This window comes from Acinonyx jubatus, chromosome C1, assembly GCF_027475565.1.
Source record: "Acinonyx jubatus isolate Ajub_Pintada_27869175 chromosome C1, VMU_Ajub_asm_v1.0, whole genome shotgun sequence".
NCBI classification, from domain to species: Eukaryota; Metazoa; Chordata; class Mammalia; order Carnivora; family Felidae; genus Acinonyx; species Acinonyx jubatus.
Genome location: NC_069381.1, coordinates 77,093,449 through 77,108,618, shown reverse-complemented (window position 1 = coordinate 77,108,618; position 15,170 = coordinate 77,093,449). Strand labels below are relative to the sequence as shown.

At 38.7% G+C, this 15,170-nt stretch overlaps 2 protein-coding genes and 1 pseudogene across 17 annotated transcripts in view; 2 read left to right on the top strand and 1 right to left on the bottom strand.

The window, feature by feature from the left end:
• Positions 1-9,196, bottom strand: part of RPAP2 (RNA polymerase II associated protein 2) — a 101,463-nt gene extending 92,267 nt beyond the window's left edge. For 6 of the 13 annotated variants that reach the window (XM_053214427.1, XM_053214429.1, XM_053214428.1 and 3 more), the window contains exons 1-3: positions 8,975-9,196; positions 8,177-8,222; positions 5,709-5,823 (exon numbers count right to left, since the gene is read on the bottom strand). In XM_053214427.1, the coding sequence (XP_053070402.1) occupies positions 5,709-5,823; positions 8,177-8,222; positions 8,975-9,047 (234 nt within the window). In that variant the 5' untranslated portion in view covers positions 9,048-9,196. The remainder of the gene's footprint in view (positions 1-5,708; positions 5,824-8,176; positions 8,223-8,974) is intronic. The other 7 variants (XM_053214435.1, XM_053214431.1, XM_053214434.1 and 4 more) reach the window with 2 other exon arrangements.
• Positions 3,459-4,297, top strand: LOC106968100 (receptor expression-enhancing protein 4-like; annotated as a pseudogene).
• The window catches only part of GLMN (glomulin, FKBP associated protein), a 35,958-nt gene continuing 29,903 nt past the window's right edge, over positions 9,116-15,170 (top strand). For 3 of the 4 annotated variants that reach the window (XM_053214440.1, XM_015064432.3, XM_015064431.3), the window contains exons 1-3: positions 9,116-9,214; positions 10,033-10,098; positions 10,547-10,672. In XM_053214440.1, coding sequence (XP_053070415.1) covers positions 10,060-10,098; positions 10,547-10,672 — 165 coding nt within the window. In that variant the 5' untranslated portion in view covers positions 9,116-9,214; positions 10,033-10,059. Of the gene's footprint in view, positions 9,215-9,502; positions 9,642-10,032; positions 10,099-10,546; positions 10,673-15,170 lie in introns of those variants that run through there. The other variant, XM_027058605.2, reaches the window with a different exon arrangement.

Here is a 15,170-nt window from a genome sequence, read left to right as displayed (position 1 = left end):
CAAATAATAACAAACATAAAGAAACTCATTGGTAACAATACAATAAGAGTAGGGAACTTTAACCCCCCACTTACATCAATGGACAGATCATCTAAGTAGAAAATCAACAAGGACACAATGGCTTTGAATGACACATTGGACCAGGTGGACTTAACAGATACATTCACAACATTTCATCCTAAAGCAGCAGAATACACTTTCATTTGGGTGCACATAAAAGATCTTCAGAATATATCACATACTGGGTCACAAATCAGCTCTCAACAAGTAAAAAGAGATCGAGATCACTCCATGCGTATTTGCAAACCACAATGCTAGGAAACTTGAAAGTGACCAAAAGAAAAAAATTTGGAAGGACCACAAATACACAGAGGTTAAAGCACATCCTACTAAACAATAAATTGAATAACCAGGAATGAAAGAAAGAATAAAAAAAATACATGGAAGCTCAGGGCGCCCGGGTGGCTCAGTCAGTTGAGCGTTCAATTCTTGACTTCAGCACAGGTCATGATCTCAGGGTTAGTGAGTCTGAGCCCCACATCAGGCTCTGCGATGACAGCATGGACCCTGCTGTCTCCCTCTTTCTCTAACCCTCCCACATTTGCTATCTCTCTCTCAAAATAAATAAAAATAAACCTTAAAAAAACATGGAAGCAAATGAAAATGAAAACATAACAGTCTAATACCTTTGGGATGCAGCAAAAGCGGCCATAAGAGGAGTATATTGCCATGTAGGCCTACCTCAAGAAACAAGAAAAATCTCAAATACACAATCTAACCCTACACCTAAAGGAGCTAGAAGAGCAACAGCAAATAAAGCCAAAAGCCAGCAGAAGCTAAATAATAAAGACTGGGGCAGAAATAAATGATACAGAAACAAAACAAAACAAAAAAACCCAGTAGAGCAGATAAATGAAAGTAGGAAGATGGTTCTTTGAATGAACTAATAAAACTGATACACCCCTAGCCAGACTTATCAAAAAAAGAAAGGACCCAAATAAATCACAAATGAAAGAGAAGAGATCACAACCAACATCACAGAAACACAAATAATCATAAGAGATTATCAAAAATTATTTGCCAACAAATTGGGCAGCCTGGAAGAAATGGACAAATTCCTAAAACACAAAAACTACCAAAACTGAAATAAGAAGAAACAAAATTGAACAAGCTCACAGCCAGCAAAAAAAAAAAAAAAAAAAAAAAAGCAATCAATAATGAAAAATCTCCCACACACAGAAGTCCAGGGCCAGATGGCTTCCTAGGGGAACTCTACCAGACATTTAAAGACGAGTTAATGCCTATTCTTCTCAAATTGTTCCAAAACAACTTGGAACAGAAATGGAAGGAAATGGAAGGAAAACTTCCAAAATCATTCTACGAGGCCAGCAATACCTTGATTCCAAAACCAGACAAAGACTCCACTAAAAAGGAGAATTACAGGCCAACAGCCCTGATGAACATGGATGCAAAAATTCTCAACAAGACACTATGAAATCGAATTCAACATAACGTTAAAAGAATTATTTACCACAATTAAGTGGGATTTATTCCTGTGCTGCAGGGTCATTCAAAAGGCACACAGCTAATATTCCTCAATGGGTTAAAACAGAGCTTTTCCTCTATGGTCAGGAAAAAGGATGTCCACTCTCAATGCTATTATTTAATATAATACTAGAAGTCCTAGCCTCAGCAATCAGACAACAAAAAGAAATAAAAGGCATCACAAGCAGTAAAGAAGTCAAAATTTCATTATTTGCAGATGACCTGATACTCTATGTAGAAAACCTAAGACTCCACCAAAAAAAAGCAAGAACTGATACATGAATTCAGGAAACTCACGGGATATAAAATCAATGTACAGAAATGTTGCACTTCTTTTTATTTTTTTTAATGTTTGTTTATTTTTGAGAGAGTATGAGTGGGGGAGGGCCAGAGAGAGAGGGGTTCAGAGAATCTGAAGCCAGCTCTACACTGACAGTAGTGAGCCCGATGCAGAGCTCAAACTCACAAACTGTGAGATCAGGACCTGAGCCAAGGTCAGAGGCTCAACTGACTGAGCCACCCAGGTGTCCCCCCAAATTGACTGCATTTCTATACACCAAAAATGAAGCAGTAGAAAGAGGAATTAAGGAATCAATCCCACTTACAAATGCACAAAATATCATAAGATGCCTAGAAATAAGCCTAACCAAAGAGGTAAAAGATTCATACTCTAAAAACTATAGAAAACTTATGAACGAAATTGAAGAGGACACAAAGAAATGGAAAAAGATTCCATGCTCATGGATTGGAAGCACAAATATTGTTAAAATGTTTATACTACTCAAAGCAATCTACACATTTAATGCAATCCCTATCAAAATACCACCAAGATTTTTTAGAGTTCGAACAATCCTAAAATTTGCATGGAACCACAAAAAACCCCGAACAGCCAAAGCAATCTTGAAAACAAAAAGCAAAGCTGGAGGCATCACAATTCCAGACTTTAAGCCACATTACAAAGCTATAGTCATCGAGACAGTATGGTACTGGCACAAAAACAGACATATAGATCAAAGGAACAGAACAGAAAACCAGAAATGGACCCATAACTATATGGTCAACTAATCTTTGCAACTAATCCAATGGAAAAAGGACAGTCTCTTGGACAAATGGTGTTGGGAAAATTGGACAGCAACATTCAGAAGAATGAAACTCAACCACTTCCTTATACCACACACACAAATAAACTCAAAATGGATGAAACACCTAAAATGTGAGACAGGAAACCATCAAAATCCTAGAGGAGAACACAGCAACCTTTTTGACCTCGGCTGGAGCCACTTCTTACTAGACACATCTCCAGAGGCAAGAGAAACAAAAGTAAACATGAACTAGTGGACATGAACAACATGAACAAACATGAACAAACATGAACAAAAGTAAACATGAACTATCATCCAGATAAAAAAGCTTCTGTAAAGCGAAGGAAACAAAACTAAAAGGCAGCCTACAGAATGGGAGAAGATATCTGCAAATGACCTATTTGATAAATAGTAATCAAAATCTATAAAGAGCTTCTCAAACTCAACACCCAAAAAACAAATCATCTAGCGAAGAAATGGGTAGAAGACATGAACTGACATTTTTCCAAAGAAGACATCCAAATGGCTAACAGACACATGCAAAGATGCACAACATCACTCATCATTAGCGAAATACAAATCAAAACTACGATGAGATACCACCTCATACCTGTCAGAATGGTTAAAATTAATAAGCCAAGAATCAACAGATGTTGGTGAGGATGAAAAGAAAGGGAAACCCTCTTGTATTGTTGGTGGGAACACAAACTGGTACAGCCACCCTGGAAAACAGTATGGAGGTTCCTCGAAAAAGGTAAAAACAGAAGTACTGTGATCCAGCAATTGCACTACTAGGTATTTACCCAAAGGAAACAAAAATACTGCACAAAAAAACAAAATACCTGCATCGTGCACGCCAAGGAATGCAGCTATGAGACGATGCTCAGCTTTGGGAAACAGGGGTCTCAACATTGCTGCTTCGACTGCTGTACAGCCTACCACCAAGAGTCAGGGTGCACTGGCTGGAAGGCTGCAGAGCTTCTCCATGCAGGACCTGCACTCCATCCCTGATGCCCCTGCCCACCAGCATCCCCTCTACCTGGACGACCAGGTACCTCACCTCAGGCCGCCCATCAGTTATAGAGCAGGGGGCCTGCAGGACAGCGACACTGAGGATGAGTGTTGGTCAGGTACAGAGGCAGTCTCTCAGCCACCTGCCTGACCCCGAGAGAAGCCTCTGAGCTGCAGCCAGAACCTGCGTGTGGTCAAGAGGAAGCCACCCGTGTGGGAGGGCACTTCGCACTCACTGAGGGTTCAGAAAAGGAAAAAGACCATTTCCTCAGACATGAACAGCGAGGGTCTTCAGAGCCTGGCTCAGTCTTACCTCTTGCCTTGTGGAGCACCGGGGGCTGTTTGGAGGGGACCTCTGGCTGCATGTCTGACCTGCCTGCACCAGCTGCTCAGGCTCTGCCTCCTTGGCTCCTGCTGCTGGCTAAGGGCTGGGTGCTGCCCGGGCCATGCACAGGACTATACCTGTAATGTACCAAAGCAAGCTGGGCCCAGGATTCTATTTATTATCTTTCTCATCCTTCTACCTTCCCGGTGTGTGGAACCAGAGCCCTTCCCAACTGCAACTGAAATCAAAAGTCCCCCCAGCTGTGTTCATTCCTTCCTGTCCTTCAAAGTACTTGACAGCCTCTTCCACGGCCTTTGAGTGTGTGTGTGTGTGTGTGTGTGTGTGTGTGTGTGTGTGTGTCCTGGTTGTATGTTTTGTGTTGGTGAATGAGGTCAGGTTTATGCAAGTTTTGGTAAATAAATACATAAAAGTGGAAAAAAAAAAAAAAAGCACAAGTACCCCAATGTTTATAGCAGCATTATTAACAATAGCCAAATTATGGAAAAAGTCCAAATGACCACCAACTGATAAATGGGTAAAGAAGATGTGGGGGGTGTGTGTGTGTGTATGTGTGTGTGTATATATATATATATATATATATATATATATATATATATACACATATACATAAGTATATATACACATGTATGTGTATACATGTACAAAAGAATATTACTCAGCCATCAAAGAGAATTGTATCTTGACATTTGCAATGAAGCAGACAGAGCTAGGGTGTGTTAAGTGAAATGTCAGAAGAGAAAGACAAATACCATGATTTAACTCACATGTAAAATTTAAGAAACAAAACAAATGAACATAGGGGAAAGGAATAAAAAAAGAGAAGGAGGCAAACCATAGGAGACTCTTAACTACAGAGAACAAACTGAGTGTCAATGGAGGGAAGGTGGGAAGGGGATGGGCTAAATGGGTAATGGATATTAAGGAGGGCACTTGTTATAATCAGCACTGGGTTTATATATAAGTGATGAATCACTAAATTCTACTCCTGAAATCAATATTACATATTAACTAAATAGAATTTAAATAACAACTTGAAACAAACCAAAAGCAACAATAAAAAACAAAGACTATAGTAAAGCACCAGAATTTAAAAAGTATATATATCTTCATATTTATATTCCTCTTATTTAGAAAAATCTCTGAGCCACATTAATAATTATTTTTGCAATGGGAGTTCAGAGTTTTAATTTTCTTTTTAATTTTGCTAAGGATTATGAGGATATAAGAGAAATTTCCATTCAAAATTTTAGTGCAATAAAGTTGTTAAAGAAAAAACTTTTAATGCAGACTGCAATCCTGTTATACGTTAAATCATAAATGATCTATATTCCAAGTTTTTAAAATATCAAAACTAATAGAATTACATTAACAAAAATAACAACCTTCTGTTACTAACATAGGAAACACACAGAATATGGAAAATAACGTTGGGATGATTAGTGCAAAGTGATAAAAATCAAGTGAGATTAGCAGACTTGTTTAAAGAACTACTATTAAGGGGTAAAATATGCATGTTGTTTTTCATTAGTGCATTTTAAATTCATTATACAACAAGGAATGCATAATAGTTGATTATTTTAAAATGTATGAGTTATATAGCACACTACCTGCATCTAGTGACTGAGAGGAGAGTCAAAGATTTTGACAATACAAGGAAGTTTCATATTGCACAGATTTAAAGATCTAAAACTACAAAAGTAATAATTTCCCAATTTAACACATACACACTCCCTTAGGAATTCTTCTGTAATATCCTCTTCTAAAAGCTGTTCAACAATATGTAGAGCTTTTCTCTCAAATTCAATCTTCTTTCTCACAGCTGCTTCTAGTTCTGCTTTCCTAAAATTAAATAAAATTAAAACTTAAGTTATTCTACTTACAAGTTTTATCACAGCCAATTTTGTTTTATAATACAGCACAAACATAATGTGCTATTTGGCTACTTAAATTTATATTTTTTAACGCTGCTACCTGTGATGAATATGTCTCAAAAGATTAACACACAGAAGTCTGCCACAGTAACAGGACTATCTGATTTCCAAGCATCAAAGCACAAGGAAGAAAATAGGTGATATCTTTTTGCCAGTTAGCGTTTATATTGTCTCAATCATTCCTGTGGGTATCTAAGAAGACAGGCTTTTCCTCTGAAATCCTTAGAAATCAGGAGAGATATGAGAGGAAACCGACAACTTCAGCTGTTCTTACAAGTAAAAACGTGTGTCAAGTCTCAAAAGTTAACTGATAGCTCAGTTTGACAAGATAGAGTCCTATCTGCAAAGAAGTGTTTTCTTATTTTGCTGTAAAATCTTATTAAATAACTATATTGACGTGACTGTTTGGTTTGTTTCAACTAATTGTGTAGTTGAGGAACACAATCTTCCCAAGAGAGCTGCTCCTTGTCTTGGCACCAGTGGAACTGTCAGCCTTTGCTGGCCCCTACACATCATGGAACATAAAAGCAGAGGCCATTTGATCAAACAACGGCTCTAGGACAGTGGTTCTCAACTCTACTTGCACATGAGGATCATCTGAGAAGATTTCTTTAAAAGATGCCTATGCCTGCGTTCCACTGCAGGTTAATTCAATCAGAATCTCTAGTTATTGGTGTTCTCTTAAAAGTGCTCCAGATAATCCTAATGTGCAAAAGGGTTGAGAATCCTTCCATAGGAACAGAGATATCCAACCATCTTGGTAACTTATTTGCTCCTTTCCTGTACTGTTTTCTCCTTTCCTACCAGAACTACCTTTGCTGGTCTCCTGGGCCTTGATCTAGAATGTATTCATTTTTTCTCCCTATTTTCAGTGACCCCCAAGACTTTAGACTCTAATTCCTTGCCTGGAGCAAAAATATTCTACAAAAACAATAACATTCCACAAAAAAGGAAGATGACATAGGATCAACTATTTCTTTTGCCAAATAAGGGCATTAAAATAAGAAGAAATTTACAACAGGGGCACCTGGGTTTTTAAGCAGTTAAGCGACCAACGTCGGCTCAGGTTGTGATCTCACGGCTTGTGAGTTCTAGCCCTGCGTCTGGCTCTGTGCTGACAGCTCGGAGCCTGGAGCCTGCTTCAGATTCTGTGTCTCCTCCCTCTCTCTCTGCCTCTCCCCCCTTCGTGCTCTGTCTAAAATGAATAAATGTTAAAAAAAACTTTTTTCTTGTAAAGAAATTTGCAACTAAGAACTGTTCTCCCGCCATTTCATAAAGACCATTCTTACATCCAAAAAGTATAAAAGACATGAACATAGACTAAAAGAAAGTTTTCTATATTAAATGTATTTAGCTTTATGAAAAGCATTTTATTTTTCTCATATTGTTGCCTACCAGTAAAAGCAATGCATTGTACTAGGATCAGTCTACAACCTGCACTGAAGAATTGCTGACTCAAGCTGTTAATTATCTAAACCTTCAGTAACAGCCACACTCACTTTTTAAAAAATATTTATTTTTGAGAGAGAGCATGAGTAGGGGAGGGGCAGACAGTTTTTTCTCTTACAGCACTTATCACAACTTGTAATTATGCATTCAGTTGTGATAATTTAATTGGTATTTCTCTGTTCCACTAGAAAGGAACTGTGTCTATTCTGCTCAAAACCATATCCTCAGGGCCTAACACAGGTCTGGCATATCTCATACTCGGTAAATAATTTTGAAAGAATGAGTAAATGAAAGCCAATACTTGATAAAAAAGATCAATCACAGACATAAGTATTCTAATCATCTTCATAGACTACTCCTGTTCTAAAAACTTTTTTGTGACAGGAGATAAACCTAGCCTTTTCAGGAAATGCCAAGACACAGAATAAGACTTTTTGCTGAAGATATGGACATGATGTAAACAAGAATAGAAAAGGTTTCTTGGAAGTCTTTAGCATATAAAGAAATAAAAAGAAAGTGTATCTGAAGAGGTATAAAAGGAGTACCTGGTTAATTTAGGAATGTTTATTCCCTTACAAATCTTTCTGCAGATACTTACACCCACACTAGCAGTGTCTTGATTTGGTTTTCTTAAAGCCTGGAGTAGAGGGATACAAAGAGTCTATGGGAGAATTTATAGTTATTCTCAGATCTTCCCCTTCTCTCTCATAATAATTTTCTCTATGGTATCAGCCTTTATTGTTTTTAAAAATAGTTCAATTAACATGAGATCAACAGATAAGAGAATGCAGTTGTCCAAGTAGTTCTCATACCTTTTAGAAGTATCTTCTTGTTTTAAGGCATTTGTCTGTTTAGCACCTACAATTAAAAAAAAACAAAAACAAAAACAGTAGGTCATGTCTACTCAAACACACTAGTTTACAGGGCAGATTCTTGCTCAAATAAACCGCAGACAACCTTTTCTTCTTTTCCCACACATTACTTTCTAATCCTGTGTGTAAAACAAATGAAACGGGCAGGGAATCCAGTTTACTTCCGTTAATTATTTCCCAATTTTTCTTGGAGTGTATCTCTTTTGGGATTGAATTTTCTTATGTATCACAGTGACACGGTTACGGGCTCCTGAAAATCTGAGCTATGGGTACTTCTAGAGGCAACCTCTCTCCATCCCCCGAATGTTCGCTCGCAGGAAAAGACCGTGGGTCTGACACCTCAGAGGATCATCCGAGGACCTAAGCAACAGTACATCTCGAAGGTGGGGTGGCGCGAGCGAGGTTCAAAGCCAGCTGCACAAGGCCTGCCTACGTTGCCCTGGTCACTTACCCATTCTGGCGACCTAGCTCTAGGCTCCAGCACCTCTACTCCCTCTCCTTCAGAGACAGCCCATTCTGGGGAAAATTCTTGGGACACTAGTGTAAAGAGGTGGGGGTCTGGCCGGAGGTCTTTTGTAGAAGACTCGAGGACAGCGAAGGGACGCTCTCGGCCTTCTCTGCCCTGAAGACCTCCTCCCCTGGAGCAGCCTTTGGGGTGTGCCCCGCGGGTTTTAGTCTGGAACCCTGTAGGGGTTCAACTCCCAGGGTCCAATCGTGGGATGAGGCCCTTCTTCCTACCTGTGGCGTTTCGAGAAGCGCGGGGAGTCCGGGCCTTGAGGCGGGCGGAGCGCGGCCCAGCCGAGTCAGCCATGGGTAGCGTCGTCAGAGGGTCACACCAGGAGCTGGCGTCTCCCGAAGCTCCGCCTCCCCTCGCGTAGCGCTGGGCGGTGCCGGCCGGGGCGGGGCGGGGCCGGCAGAGAGGCCTGGGAGGCCGGAGGAAGCGAAGGGGGGTGCTGAGAGTGGCCAGAGGCCCAGCCGGTAAGTGGACGCACCTGGAAGTCTGGGACGGCCCGAGCTCGCGGCGAGCTGTGAGCGGCAGAGGACCCGGCTCCACGGCCCGCAAGGCCCCGCGAGGTCCTGGGGCCCGAACGCCTAGGCGAGGAGGAATCGGGAGAAATGGCTTCCCTTGGATGCCGCCCGCACGCGCGCTGGGGCTTTATCTGCCCTGGATCGCGCGGCCGTGAAGCCCCGCTGACCCGTGCCCCCATTGCGGGCCTGTCCTTCTCTCCGGGAGGAACGATGGCCTGGGAGAACGGAACGGTGCTCTCCTTAGAGCTGCAGGTTGCCTCGCCTTCGTGCGGTGTACTGATTACATTAACTGGATTATTTGGGGGACTGCCATCTCTTAGAGAAACTCCCTGGTCACACTCGGATCAGGGGGCATCTGAACTTTCACCCACTCTGGGTGAGTTGTGTTGACTACAAGTTTTGTGAAGTGGGACATTAAACAATTTTTTTTTTTTAAATTCCCTAAGGATTAGAACTGACTTCAGGAACACCTTCTGGAAATTTTTTCAGAAAAGAAATATTTTGCCTTTTTAAGCCATTTACGTAGTCCAAATTTGCGCTCCTGTTGGGTGGGCGTACCCTAGAGAAAAAATTTTTTTTCAAGTGTATCTTTCAAAACTGTGCTCTTAATAGATGCAACAGTTTTACCCCCTTAGGCTAAGATACTTTCAATAAAAACATTTCAGCTTTAAAACTTGACATTTTCCTTATTGTATTTATTAGAAATTCATCAGAATGAAATACAACTTATTAACGCTTTAATATCACTGATAACTTTTATATTTCAGCATCAAAAGTAGGAAAAATAAAGAGGAATGGCTGTGGAAGAACTTCAATCCATAATAAAGAGATGTGTAAGTATTTTGTGTGTGTGTGTGTGTGTGTGTGTGTGTAAAGTTAAATACCTTTTAAAATGTGGGCAAGACACAGATTATTTTTAGTTACATTTAGGGTCATTCAAATTGCTTATCTTCTTTAATCCTTGCTTTGTTTGACCTGTGAATAAATAGCAGGAGGGCCAGAAGGCAGATTAGATTATTCTCCAAGTGACCTACTTGTCTAAGTAACCTTTTAAATTTTTAATACTGATCTTTATTGTAGAATTATTTGGCAGAGTGGATTTCAAGATCATTCATTATGGTACTCATTAGTCTTGTCCTAATTTTCATACATATGCTTGTGTGCAACTTACCTAGAACTTAAACAGATTTTCTCTTTTTCTCCAGAGAGGATATAGCAAGTAGTTACTGAATTTTTATTCACCTAAACATGTTTGTTTTGTCTTCATTTTGTTTTTGTCAGCAAATCCTAGAAGAACAAGACTTTAAAGAAGAAGATTTTGGTCTATTTCAGTTAGCAGGCCAAAGATGCATAGATGAAGGGCATATAGAGCAGCTATTAGAAATTATTCAAAATGAAAAGAATAAGGTAAGTACAATCTTTATGAGTACTTTTTAGTATTTATTAGAATGATAATAGTCACATGATGTTATTATTCTTCCACCCATTTACTCATTAAACATTTAAGAATCAACTTAAATTTCTACAATAGGAATGTGGAAAACAAAAAAGAATTAGGGCTATTTATATTCTTGACAGTGTTTATAATAGTCTGGTAGAAGAGATAAACAGGTAAACAACTAGCAGTAAGAAGGCAGAATAAATGAAATAAGTGCTATAGTTGAAGTATGAGTAAAGTGCTTTAAAAAAACAGGGATTGCTTAGAGATCAAAAGTGGCATTTGGATTATTAATTTGTATTTTGTATTATAAGTATCAGGCAGCCTAAGATACTCATTTTTGGTGATTAGCACATTCTTTTCTTTCAGCCAGATGTATATGGAAAACCAAATATTAAGTAAGATAATAGTATTTGGGTGCGTAGAATCAGAATAGGGGAAGACTTAAATGGCTTTACTGGCCATTATCATCCAGCTATAATTATCTGAGAAATCATTCTCAACATAGGAAAAGGATCTTTTTGGGATCAGGAACAACTTTTTCCTGGGACACAGTATTGAAAACACTGCTAAATTTTGTATCCTTGTACTTGCCTTCTTATGCAAGAAAAGACCATCTTCTTTCCAGGAACACACTCTTTCTTCATTTACAGTACTGTTTATTTATGTGGAAGTTTTTTTTGTTGATATCACAAACTAGTTATGCTGGTCTCTGATTATAACCAGGGCACCTTGATGGTGTTTAGGACATTACTAAAACTTTTAAATCATGTATAGTAGTTCAAAGGGCTTATTCCTTTTTTATATAAAAAATTCTTTTTTTTAAAAATTAGGACATTTAATTTAATACATTTTTTTGGATATGTGTTTATAGTACCTTTGTAGCCCCAAATAGAGTAAATGTAATATTTTCTTTAACTCCTTGATGTTTCCCAATTGTATTTTCGAGGATAATCTTTGAGAGTATTTTACTTAGAGCAAATAATAATAAAATTAACAATAGTTAATATTTATTAAGCATTTACCATGTGCCAGGTGCTGTCTAAAATGCTTGACATCTGTTAACTCATTTAGCCTCCCAGAATCCCATAGGTACTATTAAATTCAGTTTGTAGATAAGGAAACATGTGACATCCAGTGTTCAGACCTGTGTAGCTTGGTTTCAGAGCTCTTAACCATTCTCTACTTAGCACTGCGTAGCACTTGCAAGGAAGTTTTAGGGGATACAGGGGGCTAATTGATTGTGGGATTGAGAAAGGTAACAAAAATGACTGGATTTCTAGCCTCTGGGAGGATAACATATTATATCCTGAATAGCAAAGGGCAACTTAAGAAGAGGAGAGAATTTCTTGAAGGGGTGCAAGTAAATTTATTTTGGAAATGTTAAGTTTAAGATGTAGCAGGCAGTTGAAAAGTAATGTTTGGAGCTCAGTCAAGAAACAGGAGATTAAAATCCTGATTTGTGCATCACTATTAGAAATTAATTGTAATATTTTTGAGCATAGTCTTTTTTTTAAAGTTTATTTATTTTGAGAGAGACAGGGACAGCACAAGTGGGAGAGGGGTGGAGAAAGAGGAACACTGAGAATTCCAGGCAGGCTCTGCACTGTCAGCACGGAGACTGGTGCAGGGCTTGAATTCAGGAAACTGTGAGATCATGACCTGAGCCAAAACCAAGAGTCAGATGCTTAACTGACTGAGCCACCCAGGCTCCCCGCCAAAAAAAATTGTTTTAAGACTATTAAGACTCACTATTTTGAGGGAGGGAGAGCTCCTGGTGGCTCAGTCAGTTAAGTGTCTGACTTCAGCTCAGGTCATGATCTCGTGGTTCATGGGTTTGAGCCCTGCGTCGGGCTCTGCGCTGACAGCTCATAGCCTAGAGCCTCCTTCAGATTTGGTGTCTCCCTCTTTCTCTGCCCCTCCTTTGCTCGTGTTGTCTCTCTCTCAAAAATAAATAAACATTAATTTTTTTTTAATTCGCCCACCCATTTTGAGAGAGAGAGAGAGAGCACACACGTGCATGTGGGGGGAAGGGGCAGAGAGAGAGAGAATCCCAAGCAGGCTCCTCACTGTCAGTGCAAAGCTGATCTCAGGGCCCAAACTCACAATGAGATCATGACCTGAGCCGAAAGCAAGAAGAATCAGGCGATTAACTCACTGAGCCACCCAGGTACCCTTTAATAGTCTTAATAGCTTGAAAATCACCTTTGTAATGTGTGGTCTGCTAAATCCAAGGGTTCAGACATTGATAAGACAAGTGTTTCTTGTTTTGTTCTGTTTTGTTTTATTGAGAGAGAAAAGTTGGGGAAGGGACAGAGGGGGAGAAAGAATCTTAAGCAGCCTCCATGCCCAGCTGGGAGATGCTGTGGGGTTTGATCTTAAAACAGTGAGATAGATTATGACCTGAGCTGAAATTAAGAGTCACATGCTTAACTGACTGAGCCACCCAGGTGCCCCAGTAAGACAGGGTTTCAAACTGACTGCAACTTAATTTTCTTGCCAGGTGATGCAATTAGGATTGATCAAAATTGACTATTAATCTGCTTCGTGTAAATGTTTAAAAAAAAGTATATGAATACTTTGTCCTATAGTACAGGGCTTCTCAACATTTATACTATAGATATTTTGTAGCACCTTCCCACTCTCCCCTCCCCCCCATTCCATAATGACAATCAAAAATGTCTCCAGATATTGCCAAATGTCCCTGGTAGATATGAAACAAAATAGCCCCCATTGAAAACCAGTGGTATAGTGGGAAACACATGGGCTTTGGACCTGGACAGACATATGCATATCTTGGTTTGCCACAATTTAGATGTTAGATATTGGGCATGGCAGTAATCTCTAAACTTTGGCATTCTTATCTGTCATTTGGGGATAACAATCTTATTCTGTAGGTAGTATTAAATTAAAAAAGGTGTAGTTTATGGATAGTATTTATTTTCCTTTCTCATAACCATTCACTATTTATATAGGAACTAAATACCTTGCAGCTGAGATGATGTTTATAAAACATTTTATCAAAATTATTTTTTTTCAGTCCAGATATGTAACATCTTACTCAAAACTGAAATTTCCTTGATAATTATTCCCAGAGAATCACTTACAGGGTAGAGGTAGACCAATGGAAAGGGAAAGAAGTACATAGTTGGAAAAGTAGAAGTCTCACAGGAACCAGTTAAGTTTTAAAAAGCGAGTATAGTCATGGTAAGTAATGGTGGAATAAGTATTTAGTAACTTGGGAAAAAATAGGTTTATAATATGTTTCTGATTAAAGACCTGAATATTAAGTTTAGCCACAACAAAAAAATGGAAGAAAACAGAATATCAAATCTTTGGAGGGAGGATAATTTGTTACACCAAAAGGTAATAGATATCACTCGCCTGTATTTATGGAACACCTATTTTGTAACAGGCCCTTGTCTAGATGCTAGGAATAGATAGCAGTAAACAAAAATCAGTGCCCATATAGATGTTAAATTCTAATGAAGACAGGTATCTACACTATAAAGTATATAGTGTGTTAGAAACAGATAAATACTATAGAAAAAAGTAAAGCATGACTGGGGAATGGACCATGCTAGGTGAAATTATAGAGATTTGAAGGAAGGAGGGGTATAAAATATGGGGCTGTGAGAAGAGTGTGCCAGCCAGAAGTAACTAGTATGAAAAGAATATTCTGAGAGATCAGCTGAAATCTTTCCTATTCAGTAAAAAGGATGATTGTTTTGCTGTTTGTTTAAAAAAAATCAATTTAAGTCTTCATTTTATGCCACATTTTTAGCATAAATCTTATTGAATAAAAAGAAAGGGGGAATGTATATATATTTAATTTTAAATGAATGTTTATGAATCTCTAAAGGAGGAAATCCATTTTAGACCTAAAAGACCAAGGCAAAAAGTATATTTTGCTATGTAAAAAATAAGGACAGTCAAAAAACCAAATAATTATTTTTCATAAATATAAGAAGGGAATATTAACATGTAGGAAGCTCATGCAGACTGATAAAGACAAACACTGAAATGTCCAATTGATAAATGAGCAAAAAGGTAAAAAATATTTCCTCTTTTGTAAGCTATTTGTTCACGTACCCTAACATATTCTGTTGCTAGTTCTCTAGGACATGTTAAGTCTTAGGTACCTTTACACATTGCTGTTTCAGAGCCTTGAATGTGTTTCCCAGCTACCTATGCCTGACAGACTTACCTGATAAGCCTTAACTTAGCCATTGCCTCTTCTGGGAAGAGGCCTTCCCTAGACGGAAAGGACTCTTCTCTTGCTATACCTTATCCTCTACCTTTATCTTAGGAGAGTGGGGTCATGGAGGAGGTATTGTACTTAATTGTCTTCCTCCCAAATGTGTGGGTTTGTTTTATTTTTGAGTGAACCTAGAATGTAATTCTGTGATGGTAGAGATCTTATCTAATACGTTCTTGTTTTATATCTAGCACCAGAATATTTTAGGG